Consider the following 22,404-nt stretch of genomic DNA (forward strand, 5'->3'; position numbering starts at 1 on the left):
GTTTTTGCGCGCGCCTCCAACAGGCTCCACCGTTCCTGCTGCGACGTGCACGACCCCGATATTAAAGAAACAAAGAGCCGACTCGCTGCCTGCTGACGACTTCAATAATGGCTGTGCATTTCATGCACGACATGCAAACGCACAAAAAAGGAGCTGTGAGCACAGAAAATAGTGAAAACTAGTTTCATGTTGTGCAAACGGTGCTGCAGACACGAGCCCGAGACAACTGCACACGTTAGAAACGATATCAACCGGTCCGGGTGCGGCTTGCCCCTCTGAGGGCGGGGGTACCTGGACCCGGGATATAGAGCATGTTTGGGGAGTGCGACTGTCTATTTGTGTCTGTCTCTACGTCGGGTGAGTGCCGAGTATTTGTTTGTGTATACGGTGGTGTGAATGCGCGTTTGTGTCTGCGTGCGCCTGTCTGTCTGTGTCTATGTCTCCCCACACTCCCTAGCAGGTCGTTACATGGAGAAACCTTTTGAATACAAGCGCGCTGATGCACACAGGTGTGCACAGACACAAACTACACCTTTCTTGTCTACACTTTCTACTACCTCAAAGCACATTGTGCGCTGTCGATCTTGTGTGCTGCACAGTAACATGTAGTATTTAGTATCTACTGTTAGCTAGTTTATTGTGATGGTGTTTTCTTTGTTTTTCTTTATCTCCTCCTCTTTCTTTCATTCTTTCTCCCAGTCATGTCTGTCCCATCTGTAACAACTGAAAATCAAATCAATTAAATACATAATTATAATAAAGGTCGATCAAATGGACCAATACGGCCATGATGATCCAGTTGGTGAAGTAAATCCACTTGGCATCTTTCAGGCCTTCAGACAACAATTCTGACGACTAAAGATCCAAACGGGACAAGCAAAAAATTTTAAATAATAATAATATCAACCCTTTGAAATGTGCAAACAGAGTCCGCAGCAGCGCTGCCAGCAGATCTGCACCCAAACGTCACAGCTGCAGCGTCCAGTGCTGTGGCTCCAAACTACAATCATGTGTTAATAACTGATGGCTGGAGACTCAAGACGTCGCTCCTCGCCGCTCGCGCTCGATACGCTCGGCTCACCTGGTTTCATTCAGACCACTTCAGCAGCCTCAGGCACACACCTCTACCAAACTACACCATTCCAAACAGCTGGTACATCCAGGTGTTTCCTGTGAGAGCTCAGCAATGTATTGCAGCTCTGCAGGTGTCCGATCCAAACCTTACAGATGTGCTCTGAGGATACCTGGTCAGGTGTTCCAGTCTGACTGCTCTGTTTCAAGAGTTAAACAGAGAGAACAAACTCAGCAGGAAAGTGTTTGCTGAGGTCACAGTGATACTTCAGAGCCACCGCCCCCTGCTGGACATTAACAAGAACGCAGGTTTAAGGCAATCTTGCACTGGGTCCAACTTTCAGACCTGGAAGCTGCAGACTCAACCGTCCCAGTGTCTGTGGCGACGTGGAGCATGACTCGATTCCAGTTCACAGGAGCTGTGACAGCTGTGTGCTGCCTGCACAACCCCACCAACCTTACAGATGATCGCACAGTCACGAAGGCGAGCTGCATCCTTATTAGCAAGAAGATTTCAGCGCTGCTTATTTCCCCCTGCAGCAAAAATCCAAAGTGCAGACTCTCAAACACAGAGAAGAATCCATTCATTAGATTTCCGTCTTCAGGTCAAGAGACGTCCGTTTGTTCCCGAGTGTGAGCGACGAGGACAGACGAGCTTTTGTCCAGCAGAACGTGACCTTTACACAGAGTCTCCACACAAATACTCCGTCCACAACAGGCACATCTGCATTTTCAGCTATGTAAATGACGCTGCGGCTCAGTGACTCTGGAAAACAAGCTGCACACACACACACACACACACACACACACACACACACACACACACACACACACACACACACACACACACACACACACACACACACACAGGAATTACAGGCCACTGGACCCCCTGTAGAGCCCACAGCACTGTTTAAGTCAAGTCTCCTCAGCAGCAGTTTACCTCACGTCTCCACACGCATCATCACGAAAAACACAAACAAGGAAGAACAAACAGGAAGTAAACACCAGCCTGAGGAAAAAACATCCCCGAGTGTTTCCTCCGAGAGCAACAGGGAACTAACAACACACACACGAATAAATTAAAGTTCTGCAAAACTGCAGCTAAAACAAAACCATCAGCTGCAAACTCACTGTATGTTAGGTCTCTGCTGTGTGTGTGTGTGTGTGTGTGTGTGTGTCTGTCTCAGGTATGTGCTCAGAGAGCAGGCACTGCACTGACTCACTCTGACTCTTGGTGGTTGGAGCTCCACTCCCAGCACTCGGCCCACCTTTTCCCAGCGTGGAGCCATCCGTCTGGGCTTGCCTGGGTCCGGGGCTCCCCTGACCTGGAGGTCCGGTCCCTGAGCCCGGAGCTGGTCCCGAGGGCCCGCGGTCTGCTCTGGTGCCTCTTCCCTGAGGCCTGGGGCGGGGTCCCAGCTTGGAGGAGACTTTCTGTAAGAAGAGCTGACGTTTAGTGACGGCGTCCCAGCCGAGGGGCCCCAGCTCGGAGCTGCAGAGCGAGACCATGGTGTTAGCCATTCCCCACTCGGAGTCGGAAATGTGGACGAGCGAAGCAGGGGAGGAGTGACAGAGAGAGAGAGAGATTTTTTTAAAACTGGAGGGGAGGAGGAAAAGGAGGGAAGGAAATGAGGAGGAGGGAAACTGGGAGTGTGCTGCAACTACGAGGAGGGCAAAAACAGTTGCCATTGTGTCGTACACTCCCCTCGAGAACCCGAGCTCGGACGGGGCCAGGAGCTTTCTCTCTCCCCGCCCCCACCCCTCCATGTTCCTCCCCCTCTGAGTACACGAGCACACATGGAGCGAGTTTATGGCAGAGAGAGAGTGTGTGTGTGTGTGTGTGTGTGTGTGTGTGTGTGTGTGTGTGTGTGTGTGTGTGTGTTGTAGAAACTGCTGCTCAGCAGCTGCTTTATTGACTCCGATCAGAAACCTCGGAGCCTCCTTCGGCCGAGCCGGCGGATTACTGCAGCGTTCACCCTAAATCATGTGTTAACATGCAAGCTGGCAGCACAGCTGATTGTCTGGTAATACATGAAAAGATGGAGCGCACGCGTGCAGCAGCGTTTCCGTCATCGCTGCCAAAACAAACTCAAGTGTCACGTCGGCCCGACTCAAACCACATGTGCGCGGTCTGTGTGGAATATTCAGATATTTACGGGACATGAAACTGTGCCCGTCGCTGCGCCGTGAACCTCCTCTGCAGAATTCATTACTAATCAGACGGGAACTACTTTCCCCGCCACACTACAGCCACCAACCACATCGCTTTGCAGAAGGAAGCGTGCAGTTAAGCTGTGCACAGATGATTATGTGGTGACGTGTCCCTTTAAACATTCGTACTCTCACAGCAGGGTTTAACAGGTATCTGCCCCGCCCCCGGGGCGGCCTGTGACAGCAGGTTTTACACATCTTCAAAAACACATACCAGAGACCGTGCACGCTCGCCGTGCACATACCGCTCCCTCCTGTAAACTCAGCGCATCATCAGCGCAGCTAAAGCTCGCAGTTATTTATCAGGAAGCTCGTTTCATCTTTCATCTCCTCGAGTTTCAAACTCATCAGCTGACGAGGAAACGTTCACGCCAGCGCTGCATCCAGCTCGCCCTGTTGCACCACATGCCGCCTTCACACGAATTCAAAGTAAATCCTGAGCTCAGGTCACAGACTGGACGCCACAGCGTGCAGGAGGCCCTGCAGACGGACATTTCTTGGGAACTTTAACATTAACGTCTTGCAGCTTTTATTTTGATATGATATAAAAGTACGGTGTGGCTCAAACACCACCTGTGATTGGTTAAGGATTAAATATCGTGGATGGAGGTGACGATACCAACTCAGCGGGTGGAGCAGCGACCCGGGCTAATGTTCAAATCCACCCTGAGGCAGTTTAAGCTCTGCTCTCTGTCCCAGCAAAAGCTTAAAAAGACTTGCGTGTGTATATAAACACGCTTCATGTGTGTTGCATGTGTTGAACCGTTTCCAGAGAGGAAACCTCTCCTCCGTCCTCACATGCAGACACTCTGTTATGTCACAGATGTGCTGCCAACAATAAGCACATATCGAATTACTTCTTGCACCTCGAGCCGCCAGAGTTCCCGGATCGTTCGTGTGCAAAACGACATGTTTAAACTCTCATGAGGCAGACGAGTGCAGTTCACGTCTTCTTCATACTCACCCTGGTAGGCGTCCGTGGTTTCTCCACAGCGGCTGCCGACACCGAAGCCTCTCCTGAGCCCTCCGTTTGCCCCTCCACACACTCCTCACTTGGGCATTTTGCTTCCCCCTCATCAGGTTTTCCATATTTATCGGGCACGTCCCGGTCAGCCTTCCTGGGAGCATTCAGGCGTTTTTCCCCAGCGACCTCGGAGCCCAGCGAGCTGGTCGAAGTGGACAGGGTTCGGCTGACGGATAAACTCTTCTCCTGCGGCACGGTCGGCTCCCCGGCTGCTTTCCTGTGGTTTGGCTTGATGTTCCTGCTCTTTGCTCTGATCACAGCCACTTTGATGGGACCTGCCGACGACCGCTGTCTTTTACCTCCATCACCAGCCTGCACCTCCTTCCTCACCACAGCTCTCTTCCCATTGGACGGGGCAGATTTATTCTGAGTAGAAGACACATTTGAAAATGTCAGAGTGTTCATGTCACCTGATAAGCAACAGCTCAGAGTGTGGGCTCACTTAAAGAAGGCCCTGCTGTGTGCTTCTATTAAACACGCCCTTTACTCTTTTCTAAGCCAAGTAATAAATTACTTTGAGGGTTTTTATGTGATGTGACGTGACACTGGTCAGTGACCATGTGACCTGTGTTCAGGTGTTGTGCAGGGAGCAGCTGCACTACACTTCCTGCTACACCGACTTGTTGGAGGAAACTTTCAGTGAAATCTGGGACTACAGGTCGATGCTAACATGCTAACATGCTAACATGGATTATGCTGATTATGGGTCTGTGTACCTGTGCAGGTGTTCCAGTAATAATCAGTGATTACATTACTTGTTGTCTATCACATAAAACATTTCGAGTGACCCTGAACGTCGGGGTGGAGGTGCAGCAAACACAGTAACACCTGGCTGCCGTGTACCTGGGTGGCAGGTTTCGGTGGGGAGGGGGCGGAGCGTGATCCCACTTTAGCTCTGACTGCTTTTAAGTCCACTCTGGAAACCCTCTTTGCTTCTGGACCGGGCGGTTTGGCAGCTGTGGAGGCGGCTGACCTGGGAGCAGGTCTGGGTCTTGCTGCCAGACTCATGTCAGGCTGGGAGGGCGGAGGTTTGGAGCCCACTACACCCGTTTCAGCCTCTTCAGGTGGAGGAGAGCTCGTTTTCTTAACATCTTCAGTCGACATCTGTGTGTCTTCACTGAGGTGTTCAGAGGCTGGAGGATCTGCGTGACGTCCTGTGGACGGCTCTGGAGGACAGTGGACCGCAGGCCCGCCCACCTCAACCTCCGTCACCTGGATGCCGTCACCTGACCGACCACCTGAGCTCGCAATCATCGCACTGCTTCTCTGCACGTCCACATCAGAGCTCACAGACACAAACAACGCCTCCTCTTCATCATCATCATCATCATCATCAGCAGCGACTTCTGTTGCGTCCGAGTCTGGAGGTGAGGAGCTGCGCCTTCTCCCGTTACTGCTTCCACTGCTGACGTCCTCGTTGATGAGGCCGCCGTTTCCTGTCAGCGATCGGGCGAGTGTCAGGTTGTCGTTCCAGCTGTCCTGGTGGTAGTCGTCGCCGTTGGCGTCCAGGTAAACAGACACGGAGTTGTCGTTGGACTCCGTCACGGTTTGAGATTTCCCCAACGAGGTGTCGTCACCGTCATCGCCATCGTCCGGGTTACGCTCCTCCTCGGGCGCCCAGTCTGAAACGACAGACTTCAGAGTCACAGTTTTCACCGCCGTCAGGGTAACGTCGAACATGTCGTAGTCCAGCGGGCTGTCGGTCCGGCCCCCGCTCAGACTCCGCAGCGACTCAGGAGACGACTCCCCGAGGCAGGACGAGGAAGAGGAGGAAGACGAAATTGGGAAAGCATTCCCGTTGTGGTCTCCCGCACTGTGGAGAGGGAGCTTCATGCCGCCCGCGCCCCTGACGGGGACACTGTTAGCGGGCTCGGAGGTGCTCATCTCGAGGGCAGGAAGTTCGCGGTCAGGACGTCACAGCGCTGCGCTCTTTCCACCGACACAGTCACACCCCAACGCTTCCACGAAGGCTCGACCGCTCTGACGGATCCTCACATCGTGGCTCCGAAACATTTTTCAGGAACCTGGAAACGTTCCAGAGTCTGCAGGGAGACAGAGAGTTACAGTTTAGACTCTGATCGAACATCAGCAGCTAATCTTCATCATTACCAGAGCTGAAGAAGAGCAGCACGTTAGTATCGGCTAAATTCCTTCTAACGACACTCCGGCCAACAATCAAAGAAGCGAAACTTTCAACAGGACGAACGTGAATGCAATCATAGAAGCTGCCTCTGCACCTGTCAGCATCATCTTATTGACGGCGAGGTCACCGACAGTAAGAAGCATCACGGCGATACCGCTTCGATCCTCCGGTCAGATATCAAGTGAAAGATTGTCACCGAGCAAATAACAGCTCGACACAGACTCATGAAGCAAGTTTGAAAGTCTTCACATCGTCATCTAACATTTAACCTGCGCAGAAAACAAGAAAACAAACATCAGCTGCAGCTGCTTCAGGTAAACATCTCATATACTGATCAGTCAACGAAGTTATCCTGTCCATCATCATCATCATCATCATCGTCGTCTCGTGCATGAGAGCGGTCTCTCCCTGACAGACGAGGTTTCCAGAGGTTTGTCACAAAGAACCAGGCAGAAGAAAAGTGCTCAGGATTCATCCAATCAGGAAGCAAAGCTCTGAGTGTGCATTAAAACTGCTGCTGCTGCAACAACGGGCAGTGAAAGTTGAGAAATGCTGCCCTCTGCAGGCTGCACTGATCACTGCAGCAAAAAGACGACAGAGTCAGAATCCCGACAGGTGAGCAACACCTTCAAAGTTCATCACGCACCAAAATCTGACCTGCTGTCTGCGTTTCTGCCTACATGTGTGTGTGTTTACCATGTACTCATGTAATTACCATGTAATCTTTGTGGAGACCAAAATTCGGAAGTTTATTATACTTGTGGGAACCAAAGTGCCCGTCCTCACCAGTTTGAAGGTATTTTTGAGGCTCAGAACGTGGTTTTAGTGTCAGGGTCACAGTTGGGTTACGGTCAGGCTGAGGGATGGGATAAGTGGGTAGGGAAAGCATTCAATTAGATGTCCCCACAAGGATATGAAAGCACAACTGTGTGTGTGTGTGTGCGTCTGTGTCTGTGTCTGTGTGTGTGTGCGTGCGTGTGTGTGTGCGTGTCTGTGTGTGTGTGTGCGTGCGTGTGTGTCTGTGCGTGCGTGTGTGTCTGTGTGTGTGTGTCTGTGTGTCAGGGACAAAGAAAGAGGAGCAGCTAATAAAGGCGCTCAGATCCAGGACAGCGCTGCTGCTCCATTATCCGGTAATGGCAGCAGAGCCTGTGGGCGACACTCGCTGTCAGGCTGCTGCAGGAAACACTTCCTCACTGAACTCACAACATTTCCCTCTGTTTGTGTTTAAAAGGACAAAAGACAGAGACAGACTTCTCTGCTTACCTGCGACTATGATAAAGATGTTTAATTCTTATAGTTTTGATGTGTCATTATCTCGGAGCTGAGACGTGCATCACTTTGCCCTGTGCTGCCTAATCCCTTCAGTCTCTGCGCCTCCATAATGCACAAGCTGAGCTCAGGCAGACGCTGTCAGCATCACCTCACTTCCTCTCTCAGGTGTCTGCAGTTCACCTGCTGTGAACATCAGAGACTCTGGGAAGGTTCAGCGTCTCCAGCAGCAGAGTGACCGACACCTGTGCTCACCTGTGTGAGAGCTGCAGCAGCCTCTCGCTGCTGTCGCTGCACTTCTGAGCTGCATGTTTGCACTGTTTGTGTCACGTGTTGTTAGGAATAAAGCACATCATGCTCTCATCATCCAAACTGCTGCTTGCTGGATTCAGACACTGACCGGTGTAAGCAGGATCAGCTGATCCTGGATCTTTTAAACTCCAAGCTAAACCACAAGCTCGCATTAGATCGCCTGGTGCATTCACTGCACGTCTGTGCACATAAAAATGGATTTGTGGTGATGAATTCCTTTCAGGTGAGTTGTTTGTCCCAGCTCTGACAGAGTGAATGCCCTCAGGCCATCGCAGACCGTGCACTCAAACACAGCCTGACGACCGCTCATTTCAGCCTTATTTCAGAGCTTTACTCAGACTGCAGACACTCCTCACTCTGATTATCAGATAAAGTCAAATGAAATTAATGATCCAAACTGATGACCGCACTGTTCTCCGTGCAGAGAAGGAAAGGCACAGAGGGAACCATCCTCCATCAGAGCGAGACGCCGCTCTCTCTGACACGAAGCCTCGAAACTGAACCGAAAGCTCCTGAGCTCTCCTCCAACAACCAAACGACTCATCCACTCCTGTTAGGATCAGTTTCCCCACCAGCCTCTGGCTGTGTGTGTGTGTGTGTGTGTGTGTGAGGGAATAATGGGGCTAATCTAAGCTAAGGTCCCTGCTACGCTTGTCGAGCAGGTTAAGTCCAGAGTGGATGGAGTGGAAAAGGAAACGAGCAGCACGAGAGGCCCAGCGACCACGAGGGAATCAACATGCATCAGTAAATCCACAAAATTCACTGATTTAACCATTTTGATTGACCTGTTACAGCCGAACACAGTCAAAGTATTTTATGCGTCTTAGTCCAGCTTTACAAAATCATTCCTACCAGAGCTGCTCTGGCAGCACAGGGTGGCCCTTATCAACAGCACCCGGAGCCCAACGAGCTCCACAACACAGGTTTATACGAAAGCAGCCAAAGACCCCAGATCAGCATCCACGGCTAACATCACGTACACTGAAGTAGTGTAGGGTAGTAAATGCTGCTCAGCAGTGCATCTACAACAGATCACAAACATTATGCTGATGCCGGGAACGGGCTTGGTTTGCTGTGCTAGAATAAAGTGTAATTGCACATCCACTACAGCAGGTGGCAGGGTTTTTTGCACCGAGCGTGCGCACACACAGCACAGAGCAGGAGACACAAAGTGCAGCAAACAAACCCTCAAGAAAAATATTTAACAGTGACGAAAAGACAGGCGGAGATGACGGGACAAACAAAAGTCTCAGAAAGCTAAGACGAGGAAATGTGGCGGTGCGTCTGTAGCGCTCGGCTTCACTCTGACTCGGTTAAAGTGTTTTATATGTTTGAGGAGGCCCGAGTGAGTTTTTGAGGACCTGCATTTATTGAGTTTCTTTCATTTTATTATTCAGAAGCAGATGGTTCAAGTCAGTCAAATGTTTTTAGTTTGAATAAGGTTTTATTTTCTTAAATTTCAGACAAATTTTCAGACAAAAAAATGTTAAAGATATTCTTTGATTGAAGTTGATCTACGTTTCTTTTGTTTTCTTTAATGTTAATAAGGATACAATATCATGCAGAGATGTGCTTAAAATATAACAGACAAATGAGACTACTTATAGGGAGAGTGGGGTCGTAACAGGAAATAACTGAGACGCCACGCTCAAATGAGAGGACACTGCAAAGACTGTATATAAAAGATGGAATTAGCCACCATGTTGTCACCCATTTGCTTCTGGCGTGAACGTTGGTGCTTGTTTATAACTATTAGCTAACGCTAGCTAGCTTAGCTATGTGAACCTCACACAGACAGCTGCTAATTATTCCTCAGAAACATCCAAATAAAATTCTAGAATTTCACTGAAAACTGGAGCTCCGCCTCCTTGGACCATCTGTCAGTACAGTAACCACACAGCTGCCGTGTTATTGGTCAGATGATGTTATTAAAAACGCTCCAACAGCACGAACACGGTGCAGAGGTCCCGCTGAGGTGCAGCGTAGCAGAGAGCTAGCAGCTACAGCCTTCGACTCTGCACTTTCCTCTGTGCTGCTCTAGGCTCCGCCCCCACTGTTACTTTCTCTCAGCTCTGCTTTTTAACAGAGCAGTATCTGTTACAGTCTGCTCTCATGTTCTTATTTAGTAAAAGTTTCATATTTCTATCAGCAGTAACAGAAAAAAACAAACTTTTTTGACCAGCAACACCGACTTTTAAAACTTGATTCTCCTCTGAGTCGGTCTGAACTCGAGAGGTGCAGCTTTGCGTCTGACTTCTGCTTGTCCTTTCAGGCTTTTAAAGCAGCTCAGCAGGGGGTGTTTGTTTTGTTCATAAGGACAGCCCTCAGCCTTTCTGGCAGCAGCACAGCAGACCCTGATGTAGGGGTTTCTTTGGTTGGCTCTAATAATCACAAACACTGAATGAATCAGCTTCTGCGATGGAGGCTGACCTCACTCTGATCTGAATGTGAAACACTCAGCAGGAGGGAGACCGCTTGTTTAACTCATCATTTCTTAGCGTTGCACAATGAACCACACAAAGATGATGGAATGGAAACCAACCCGAGCTCCTGGGGTTAAAACAAAACAATGTTTTAACACGTGAACCTGGAAATCTGTCGTCTTTCCTCTGCACGTTTGTCCTCAAACCTCTGCAACGCCACAAAAACAGGCCGCTGGTGTTCGAGGTCACGGCAGGAAAAGAGAGAGCCATCACTTCCTTTTTCTCTTCCTTCAGCGCCTTGTTGAGCGCACGCTTATCCAATTGTTTGCAAAGCCTGCTTTAGCACCGAATGTGCTCCAACTGTTCTTTAACCTCCAGGTTAGTGAAGGAAAAGCTCGTCTGTTGTGATTTTAGGTGCAGGTTCTCTCACCGCCTACTTGACTTTTCCCGTTTTCTGTCACGCCTCCTGTTCACGTTGAGTCGGTGTTCAAGAGCGAGGAATCCCTCTGAGCCAAAAACTTTTTCCTACTCTTGGATCTATATGATGTCATCAAGAGGGGACATCCCTAATATGGTCGTTTCAGGCATCCATACTGAGCATTTCACAGCTCAGAATGAGTCACGGTTCATTTTAAACTGTGACTCATGCAAAGCTGCTCAGGAATAAAAATAGGTTTTTCCTCCTTTCTTTGTGGTTTTTCACCTTAATGAGCCTCAGTCTGAGCGTCCACAAGAAGCCGATGATCAACCTCAGAGTGGGCGGTGCCAGCCGCAGCTCGCCGCTCGCCGCACTAGCAGCTGTTGGTGGCTAACAGTCGGCTCCATTGTTTACAGCTGATCGTTCAATTCAAGTTCAGGAACTAAACTATCATGCAGGCTGCTGATTGGACTGTGAGCGCGCACACACACACTGAAGTGAGGAGCTCTGACCTGCAGAGTGCTGCAGAGGAGCTCAGTGCAGGACGCTGCAGTCGGTTAATATTTGTGCTCTGTGAGGGACGACTGTGCTTCACTGGACCATGAAGAACATGAAGGAAGCTCACAGCAGCGTTTCATAACAGCCCTGTGGAGGAACTGCACTGAAATCACTGTTCAGCAACACGAGGTGCTCAGAAACTGTTTCTAACCTGATACTCTGATTACTTTGATCTCCAGTTCTGTGAGTAATCAATTACTTCTGAAAAGGAAACATTAAACGAACCTGTACGCTACAGGACAATGACCAACAACAGGTGAGGTGTCAGAGGCACGGGTGTACTGCTGACCTGTAGGTCAGTGACTGCAACACACACACACACACACACACACACACACACACACACGCGCACACACACACGCGCGCACACACACGCGCGCACACACACACGCGCACACACACACACACACACGCACACACGCACACGCACACACACACACACACACAGCTAATGGTAGCTAGCTTTTTGCATCCAGAGATATCTGCTGATTAGTGCTCTCTAACTCTGTTACTACAGTAACCTCACAGCAGCCATGTTATTGGTCACATGACGTCATTAACATGCTCCAAAAGGCTCTAACAGCACAAACAGTCCAGTTCAGGCACAATTAGCTTTAAAGCTTAGCAGGCAGCTAGCAGCTACAGCCACCTGTGTCACCATCTACCTGTCAGTCAGAGAAGCCACGCCCCTAATAATGTAAACTTCCTATGACACCAAACAGTTTGTGTATCAGGCTGCAAACGTGTCTATTTCTGCTGGAAATGTTTAACATGGGGGACTGACTCACTGCTGCCTCTGCTGGGCGTCAGAGGAACTGCAGGTTTGGAGCTCAAAGCAAAAATTCAGTCCAAATATTCTGCAGAACTAAGTGAAACTAAACGATTCAGAGGCCTAAATGCAGATCAGGGTAGTGACAGGTGTGCACCGGGGTTTTGTTCTCACTGTCACACAGCTAAATAATTCAGGCTGTAACTGGACAGAGTATGACATAATCTGAGTTTCCAAGAAAAAAGAAAGACCGTAGGGCGGAGCCAGACGGAAATCTGTCTGAAAACGAGGGGAGGGCAGACACATTCAGGGCCAGAGCCAATGAAACATGAGCTCCCAGATTTGTCTGGTTTCCAGGCTGATGTTACGTCTCAGGCTGCTTAGATTACCTGGTACCTGAGCGGTTTCACATTACAGTCCGATACCTAAACCGCCCGAGCTCACTGAGCAGAGACACCCTTCAGCTCATTTTTGCAGATCGCATCCTCGAGGTCATTCGCTCAGCGGGTACCCACGGCGCCCTCATGACAGCAAATCCACAGCTTCGCCTTCATACTCGGCCCTCCCTTCATCCCAACAGGTGAAACGACAGCAAGGGATTTATCTACTAATGATTCAATAACAACAAAATCCAACCGAGCCATCTGCAGGATTTATTCGAAACTGAAACCATCTGATGTGCAGGAACGACTGCGGCTCTGCTCTCATTTCACCGGCACCGAGCCAATCAGAGAGCTCGTTAACAGGCAGCAGGCTCACCTTTCCTTCATAGCAACACTTGGCAGCATCACACTCACTGCATCACCTTACAGCACAGAGCTGCCATCACTGCAGACACACACACACACACACACACACACACACACACACACACACACACACACACACACACACACACACACACGATACAGTGAATGTGGTTACCATAGAAATAAAGTGCTTAGTCATTCTGAGAAGACGAGCTCGACTGCGTGTGAGGTGCTGTCTAAACACTGCAGGCACTGCAGAGGTGTGTGTGTGTTCAGATGACATAACAGTCACTATATTTCCCTGCATTAACCAGCTGAAGCACAGTAAGCAGAACAGTCTCTCAGGGGAAACAGCATGAGGATGACTTCTCATCAGCCTGACACTTAATGGACAGCGAGGGTGAGAGAGAGCGCTGCGAGCTGATTGGATGGCAGTCTAATGACGGCTGGTCCAGAGGTCACACAGCAGCGTGTGGATGGAGCCATTATGTAACCAGCTAGCTGGCCTTCGGGGCGGGCTCACTGATCAATACCTGCGCAGCTGATGGGGTCGGCGTGGAAACGCTGCCTCATTACCGCAGTGACACAAACGGTTCCACGTGGACACCTGTGCTAACGAACGAGCACCTACATCTGCAGGCCCGTTCTTCCTGTCGCCGTTTTCATTTCAGTCCATTACATTTTTGTTAGAAGTCCAGTGACGGATTGTTCTGGAAATAGAGCTGCAGAGCTTCCCATCGGTAAAAATACAGACCCAGATCACATGACGTGTCCATACATGGTCAGAAATGCCCACACATGATGTGGTTTTTTTTCCACTGCATGAACCAAATGTTCCTGAAGCTGACGGCACCCACAGGAGGGCTCAAACTCCTCTGTGGCTGATCTTAGAGAATCTCCCCGATTTTTCCACATTTCAAGCTTCTCCAGACATCATTAATATTTAAAACCGCTGCTACGAGGCCTCGCTCTGACACGCAGATGTGGCGCTGCGTTCTAAAGCGGACCCAGCGTCCTCTGGGAACCACGAAGCCTCGGCTCCTCTCAGCAGGCGTAATAACCCAACCTATCAGAGGCAACGCCTGTTACACTGAGAGGCATCACATGACTCCTGTGAGGCTTCCAACTGTCATATCATGAAAACTTTTATTCGATCGATCGATTGATCTCCCACGTGTGGGACGGATAGAGGTTTTGTGGTTATACATCAATACAACTGTTATATCACAGATTATAATAACATGTAGGCATTACGTCCATATTAACTACATAAAGTGCAAAAACAACCTACAAAAAAACTGAACTTTTTTCAACACATTTCTAGTTATAGAAAGTTCAAGACTGTAAATGCAAAAAAGTTGCACAAAATCATGTCTTCATAGTTTCATTTTTGAGATAGACCAATGTTTATAAACAATTTGCAAACAAACAGCATCAAAACAAACCATTTCCAGCAGTTTCAGTTCTGAGCGTCTCAGAAACCGTACAGGAGAGCATGAAGTCCAACACGACTTTCACAAACACCAGGGAACCTTTGAAAGGCCTGCAGGATAAAAACTACGTGTCCCATGAAAAATGACGTCACTTCCAGGACATGAAATAGTTCGCGCTGACGTTTATTCCAGCGCAGGAAGTGCTATGAACAGCTGATCGGATCAGCAAAGCCATATGTGGAAGGAAACCGCGACCTGGACAAGCTGGATGCATGCTATGGAAGCACGACTCCTCTGATGTCACAAGCACAAAGATTATTGTGCTAGCTGATGTTCAGAACGCTCAGAGGGGCCTTAAAGGGTTAAAACCATATAATGATTAATGTAACTGCAGGTGTCGGCCTCACGTTTACCTGTACAGGTAAGAACCAATGCAAACACTCGTCTCGAAGCTTCCCCCAACGAGCCAATCAGCTCAGCCAGAGAACAGAAGAACCAATCATGCTCGCCGGTCTGTTATCACCATAGAGACACAGGTAAGTGCACTATTGTTGCCATGATGTGAATTAACATGTTTGTTTAGTGCTCTGGTGGGAGGAGCCAAAGCAGTTTGTTGTTTTGATGCTGTGCATGCAGTGAAGGACAACTTACAGCAAAACGCTTCAGCAGTTTAAATAATTTGAGTTTTTCTTTAAAGGAAATCTAATCAGGTTAGACTGGAGACGAGCTGTGCGGTTTAAATGTCCCGGTCACCATGGAGACGAAAGTTACGGCTCCATCCGCGTTCGTTAAGGCGGCCATCAGGAATATCGGCCTGGACTGGCTCCGAGGTGGCTGCAGAGTTGTGAGTCTGTGCTGCAGCTGTGTGTACATTTGTACAGGATTCAGTTACATGAACGATCCTCTGAAAGCATCTGGAAACCATCACAGACGCCAAAGGAAGGACTGCACGCCATCACCTCCGTGTCTCCACAGTCGGCCGTTACTTATCCATGTGCAGCAGCTCCACTTTACATAAGAGCGGACGCTGCAGCAGGAAGTTTAAATACCATCATCAGACTCATTACAGCACGAGAAGTGTTTCGTCGGCTTATTTACTCTGAAGTTAACAGTTTACAGCTAATGAAGCCGGCTGCAAAAGATTAACTGTGACACAAGTTAATGTTACATGATCCATTTGTTTTGCACCAGCCAACAATTCAAAGTGCGCACACACTGCTCGTGCTCCAAGACCTAATGCCCCACACACACACACACACACACACACACACACTGTTGCCGCAGCTTTAACTTACTCTTCTCCTTCTCAGCCTGCAGTGCTGCAAAAACACATCCAGCATAAAAACAGAAGATTGGTGGGAGCTTGTTCAGCTCCTTCAGCTCGTTCGCTTCACACTGTCCTCAAACACACACACCACCCTCCTCCTCCTCACACACTCGTCCTGCTGCACAGTACATTCATGCGTTGTGTATTATCCCGTCACCGCTGTGTGTGTGAGCGAACGGGGAAGGCTACGCAGGCTGTGACGGTGGTCGAGAGGGGGAGGGAGGAGACTGAGGGAGGGAGAGAGGGAGGGATACACCTCCCTTTTTGGTTCTGGAGCAGAGGCACGCTGCTCAGTGCTGCAGTAACAAGAAACAGTGCACGTGTGCGAGGCAGGCACACACGCGCACAGACACACACGCGCACAGACACACACACACACACCTTCCCCAAGGTCTGGTGTGGGAGGGAAAGTCAGTCCCATGTTTACAGAGAAGTTGCGTGAGTGTGTCTGCCAGGTAACCCAACCCCGGTCAGGTCCAGCCTCCACCCTGAAACACACGGGAGGGTCCAGTGCTGACCCCTCCAGCTTGGTTGGCTGTTGCTAAGCAGCACTGGGCCCCCTCCTTGTTATTGGTTACAGGAGTTAGGTGTTTTTTTGGAGGGGAGGACGGAGAGGAAGGTTTGGGACTGCTGGAGGAAAAAGGCCAGTGAGAGTAATGGAAAAGTATCCTGTGTAATCTGATGTAGAGGAGGGGGAGGGGGGGAGGACGGGCCAATGGGAGAGCAGATCTAAGTGATTATTTAAATTAGTCATGCACGTCCTGCCAATTGATCCGAGCGCAGGGCTGCTATTGGTGGGCATTCGTCTTATTAACAGAACTCTGCAGATGACACACACACACACACACACACACACACACACACACACACGTAAAGCTACCTGGCTTAGTCATGAAGCTGCATCCACAGACAGCATGTGAGCAGCGTCACACTACTTTCACTAGCAGCTATTTATGGCTGATAACAGTAAAATAAGGCATGTCACAATCACCAACCAGTGAACGATTTACAAAGAACATCATTCTTACAACATTACAAACATGATCTGACTATGAGAGCGTCAACAGGAAGTTCCAAGGAGAAGCAGCACCAGCACTGATAGTTACTGGTGTCAGCCTCCATCAGCTCTGTTTGGGTGGGGGCAGCAGAGACAATCGAAACTCCAGCAGGTGAAGAGTTTTTATTACAACCCGCAGGAAGGTTCTGGGTGACTCTCAGTTATCGGTCTGCTGGACACAGATGATCGTTCGGTTTCACGAGGCCGTAGCGCCCGGCTGGACTGTGGCAGCGTCACTTCATATTTCAGAAATGCCAACAAAGTTCGAGTGCAAAGTTTTATCACATCTCAAAAAACCAAAAACATCCAAACGTTCAAACACGCGTTAAGACTGCACTGCATGATCCAGCAGACGCCAGCGCCGAGAGCCTGCAGCAACAAAACATCCAACATGGCTGACTGACCAATCAGCTGACCCAGTAAAGCCAATAAAACCACTTAATTTCACCAACCCTGTCCTCGCCGACCACGTCTGTGCTGCAAGCGTCAGCTTCTCAAAGCTGGAGTCATAATTTGTGCGTGACAGGATGTTACGCGTCTGTTTCTCACAAACTTCACATTCTAACGGTTTTTCAGCGAAACACATTTTTAAATGTGAGTTCTTATAATATTTGAGTCACGTGCACAGTCCTCTCACAAACCCCGAAACTTCGAGCAGCCTCCTGCACCCAAAACTACGTGACACAGTTTATCCACAAATTATTGAAGCACAAACAGTTTGGTTGTTCAGAGGAAAACTAATGACCAACAGTAATCTGATTACCTTTAGATCTCACCGTGCCGTGTGACAGCAACTCACAGCATGGAAAACATCTCAGAGGACAAACACAGACGAAGGCGACAGAAGAACACGAGCGTGTGTTAAAGCGTGGGCGTGTCCACAGAACGATCAACACGTTTCTGCACGTGTGTCAATTTTGTACATGTACGAGCCACGACTGAAGCTTCCAGGCAGAGAGCACGATCCTCTTCTGTGGCACATTTTCACATCCTGCCACTTCGAGACAGCGAGAGCCCAGATAGCACAAGCTCGCAGGTCCCAGAACGACGAGTGGCTGCGACTGAAATAGGCTTTCTAATCATCTCCTGCCGGCCTGACGCAGGAAGGAAAATGTTTGCTGATAAACCGGCAGCTCCGACTCCCCACAGCAGCTCGTCTCTCAGGTGGACCGCGCCTGCCGCCGTCCTTCAAGCTGCCACAAACTTATAGTCGTGTAAGTGTGTATTTATATCTTTGTGGGGACCAAGAATTGGACATTTACTATACTTGTGGGGACCAGTGTTGGTCAAGTTACTTGAAAAAAGTAATCAGTAACTAATTACTGATTACTTCCCCCAAAAAGTAATCCAATTTCTTTGCTGATTACTTATTTTCAAAAGTAATTAATTACTTAGTTACTTTTTAAAAACACGATTTACAACCTGAATAGGTGATAAAGTGATAGATCTTTCAGCCCAATTCTACTTTTTCTACATAATCCATCATACAAAATGTAATCAAATGGAAAAGTCTCTTTTTAAAACTTGTTTTATTAGTTTTAATCTTTTAACTTTATGCATCAAACAAAAATTTAATTATATGCAACATTCTCTGACTGGAAGAAATTAGTTTAACATTTAAAGCTATTTTCTGCACATTCCAGCACATAAAATAAAATATTTTTGTGTTTACACTCAGTCTTTCAAATAGATGCAAGTAAAACACAGCAGAAAATAAATAAAGTCAAAGACTCAGCTGTCCTGTTGCTCTATTTTCACCTGTAAAGCAGGAGCAGGGTAGGCGGAGGGTTACCCTGGTGCAGGTGTGCCGCGGTCAGTGGAAGAATCCGCGAGTTTCTCTGTGAGTTTCCCATTACGTCGTAGCTACTCGGTGCTTGTTTGGAAGTTTAGGGGTTTTTTCACTGTAAAAAGAAGTTTTCTTCCCACGCACAGCGGACACTAATGTTTTTGTCACTTTTTATGGAATCAAACTCAAAGTAAGGTCAGTACTTCCACGCTTTAAACGCTGCACGCTCATACTCTCTCCCGCACTCGATATGTGATCCACTGTTGATCTGCACACAGCTGTTGTCACGAACAGCGCACTCGCTTACGTCACTGTCATGAGACATTCTCGCAAAAAAAAAAATCACGGTTTTAGTAACGCAGTAACGCAGCGTTCCTACGGGAAAGTAACGGTAATCTAATTACCGTTTTTGCAATAATAAAACTTTACTCGTTACCTGAAAAAAGTAATCAGATTACAGTAATCTGATTACTTTTTTACAAGTAATGCGTTACTGCCCACCTCTGGTGGGGACTGGCAGCCCTTATGGGGACCAAGATCCTGGTTCCCATGAGTCTGAAGGCAATTTGGAGACTCAGAATGTGGTTTTAGTGAGAGGTTATGTCAGCTCGATGTCCCCACAAGATATGAATACCCGACGTGTGTGTGTGTGTGTGTGTGTGTGTGTGTGTGTGTGCGCGCGCGCATAGGAAAACAACAGGAACAGGGAAAACCTTTAACTCCAGGACTGCACCGATCAACAACCTCACAGGATTTTAAATTTGTGCCATCGTGAACTTTAACCTAAGGGTTGGACACTCTGACATCTCGTTTCTGAAGAATGACGGACTTCAGATTATTTTGAAACGACCTTAAAACGCCCCGACTGATGAGCAGCAGCAGCGTTTGTTTCTCTGAGGTCTTTGCTGATGTTTCCTCCCTCGCACCACGTCCTCGCACACCTGAACACTCCGACGTCTGCTTTCACAGGCGTGCTCAGCCTGATGACCAGCAGCAGCTCCTGGCTCAGCTTCTCGCTGTGTGGCCTCAGGATTCCCGCACTCAGATTTTTATTAAACAATAACTCAGTTTAATGTGTCGGACTTTGATTTATCTGAGGTTGGTTTATTTCTGTCGTGTCCAAATATGTAAACCCTGCAAATTTAAAGAGCTGCTTCTGTTGTCTCACCGCGATGCAGCGTGTAACAACACCGCAGTCACCTGATCCACCGCCATCAACACGATCACTTTCAGAATCCCCGCTGCCAGCTCGACAGAGGATTCGCCACCTTTGACCACTCCCACTCCAGTTTCACACATTTACTCATGAAATCCACTTCAAACTAGAGCTGGGCGATATGAGATTTTTTCATATCACGATATGTTTTTTTCATTTCAGGCGATAACGATATCTATCACGATATAAGCCAAATAACTATATTTGTAAGATTTAAATGTGCCGTTGCTCACAAGTAAAATGTGAAATAATCAGCAGCTTGTTTTTAAATATTTATTTCCCATAATAAGTTCAACAGGGTAGATGTACTTAAGGAACATGAGACTTTTTCAGATAAATAAAGGCAAATATTGCAAACTACACAAAAGGCAGCCGCTAAAGCGTTTAAGTTTCAAAATAGAACAAACAAAACAGACTAAATTGTCAATTCCACTTAGAAACAAAATATTAATTCTAAAAATAAATCTTAGTTTGTGTTACAGAAGAACAGACAAAACTGACTAACTTTTGTCAATATCAAATAAACTGAGAACTAAAAGGAAATTCTCAATCTCTCCTTGTTGTATAGCTTAGCTTTTCAAACAGTTTTAACAGTTACTTTAGTCTGACAAAAGCCGAATGACGAATTAGCGCTTCCAGTCAGAGACTGAGGCTACGTCCACACGTACACGGGTATTTTTGAAAACGGAGATTTTCCGTTTCCGTTTTAAAAAATAATCCCGTCCACACATAAAGGCAGAAATGAAGGAAAACGCTGCTATGAACATGCCAAAGCAGCAGGTGGCGCTAGATTCCTAACCGTGCAGAAATGTTGGCCAATCAGAAGTCTAGAAGCCTCGGTGGGAAAAAGTAAACAAAGCTGCGGCACAGAAGCAGAACCGAGTCGTATGTGTGGACGGACACGGCACACTCATTTCCTCCATTGCGCGCTGGCTGCTTCCCAAACAAACACACGTGCGGCTTGGCACTTGTGCTGTACGTAACAAGTCACGCGACGTGACGCTGCGGCTGTGATTGGTTCGGCTCTGCGCTACTTAATTTGGATTGGCTGACCTTTTTTTTTTTTTTTTTTTTGAGGACAAGAGCAGCGAGGTCTATCGCGATAGCTTAATTTCTCTATCGAGTAAAAGTTATATCGCGATACATATCGTTATATCGCCCAGCTCTACTTCAAACTTAATAATTTTAAGTTTGGGAAACTGCAGACTTTCCTCCGATTGCGAGCTGTGTGGTCCATCAGTTCATTCACAGAGACCGAGCCCTGCAAAGCTCGGGGAGCCGAGTCTCCCACGAGACAGCAGATCCACTTTTGTCCGACCGACTGTAAACGCTCATTGTGGTTGAATTAGAAGTCAAACCGTCACTTACAGGTTTAGGTCGGCTTCAAAGATGTTTGTGTTGTTAATCTGCTCGTGGACAAAAGCGTCATCAGTCAGAGTGACTGTGTTAATCTCAGCGACAAGTCCGGGCAGAGGACAGCTCTCAGTCTCCCACCACAAGAATGCCGAACGCGAGGAGTGGCGGGATTAGAGCTGCAGACGCCCGGCAGCTCCACTGCTAACAGAAACACACATGTGCACGCAACAAAAACAGCTGCACGCACATTTAAACCTGTTGCTGCCTCACAAATGATCCAAAGCCAGCATCCAGCACATCTGAGAGCTGCAAAGTGTCCACACACACGCACACACACACACACTCATGAAGCTTCAGATTCATGAGTATAATTAGAATAAAAATAGAGTTAGAGTAAAGTTTGGAGTCCCATCTACTGATATTATTTTGCGTTAGCTTTGCACTAAAGTAGAAACGTCCTCCAAAGAGCTACTTTTACTTTCTGAGTAGATTCCAGAGCCTGTACTTTTCCACTTTTACTCGAGTAAAGAAGTTGAATCAGTACCTCAACTTTTACTGGAGGATTGTTAACAGTAGTATTTGTACTTCTGCTTAAGTACAGAATGTCGGTACGTTTGCCACCTCAGGGTAGTCCTTCAAAAACCCAACAAAGCTCCGGTCCACCAGAAACGGGACAGAAACCCATCAAAGATGACAAACAGCAGAAAAAGCTCGGCCGTGTTTGCAACGATCACTTCTCATTGTGTTTGACATTTGGCTTCACTTCAGCTCTTTTATGTCAGACGTTCAAAGCTGCTCTAGAAGAAAAATCTGGAGCTCGGCTGAAGCAGAACACGAAGTTAAATTAGGATTGGACAGATTTGCTGTGAGGGTCAAAGGGAAAGTCTGACCCCTGCTGTCACGTCTCACTGTTCATTACTTCCACTGCTCAGAACAATCAAACACAATCAGACTGCGTGCGCTGTGTTACCAGTCAAACCTACTGTCAGCAATTAAAGTCATCAAAATGAACACTGTTCCTGGATTTTTTATTATTTTCCCAACTTTTTAACTTTATTGCTGATATGATTGTCCTGATTTCCTACAGTGCTCCCTGATGGCTGCCTGCTGTGCCAAACCATTAAAAAAAACATAAGATATTCTCCTGTTTGAGACCCAGTTTGTCCTGGGCATCGTTTACATCCACCAAACATACAGTTTACCCATAAACACACGCATCAGCCTTTACAGGTGAGCAAGGAGCTCAGGTAGAGTGCACGGCCGCCTGTCTCACAGCGACCTA

The 22,404-nt window shown here is 48.0% G+C and overlaps 1 protein-coding gene across 6 annotated transcripts in view; it reads right to left on the minus strand.

Moving 5' to 3' along the window:
* Positions 1-22,404, minus strand: part of LOC113023492 (uncharacterized) — a 72,629-nt gene that overhangs the window by 45,597 nt on the left and 4,628 nt on the right. For 4 of the 6 annotated variants that reach the window (XM_026169534.2, XM_080302267.1, XM_026169533.2 and 1 more), the window contains exons 2-4: positions 5,150-6,348; positions 4,247-4,672; positions 2,298-2,505 (exon numbers count right to left, since the gene is read on the minus strand). In XM_026169534.2, coding sequence (XP_026025319.2) covers positions 2,298-2,505; positions 4,247-4,672; positions 5,150-6,190 — 1,675 coding nt within the window. In that variant the 5' untranslated portion in view covers positions 6,191-6,348. Of the gene's footprint in view, positions 1-2,297; positions 2,506-4,246; positions 4,673-5,149; positions 6,349-15,675; positions 15,873-22,404 lie in introns of those variants that run through there. The other 2 variants (XM_026169532.2, XM_080302266.1) reach the window with 2 other exon arrangements.

This window comes from Astatotilapia calliptera, chromosome 6 (genome assembly GCF_964374335.1).
Source record: "Astatotilapia calliptera chromosome 6, fAstCal68.1, whole genome shotgun sequence".
NCBI classification, from domain to species: Eukaryota; Metazoa; Chordata; class Actinopteri; order Cichliformes; family Cichlidae; genus Astatotilapia; species Astatotilapia calliptera.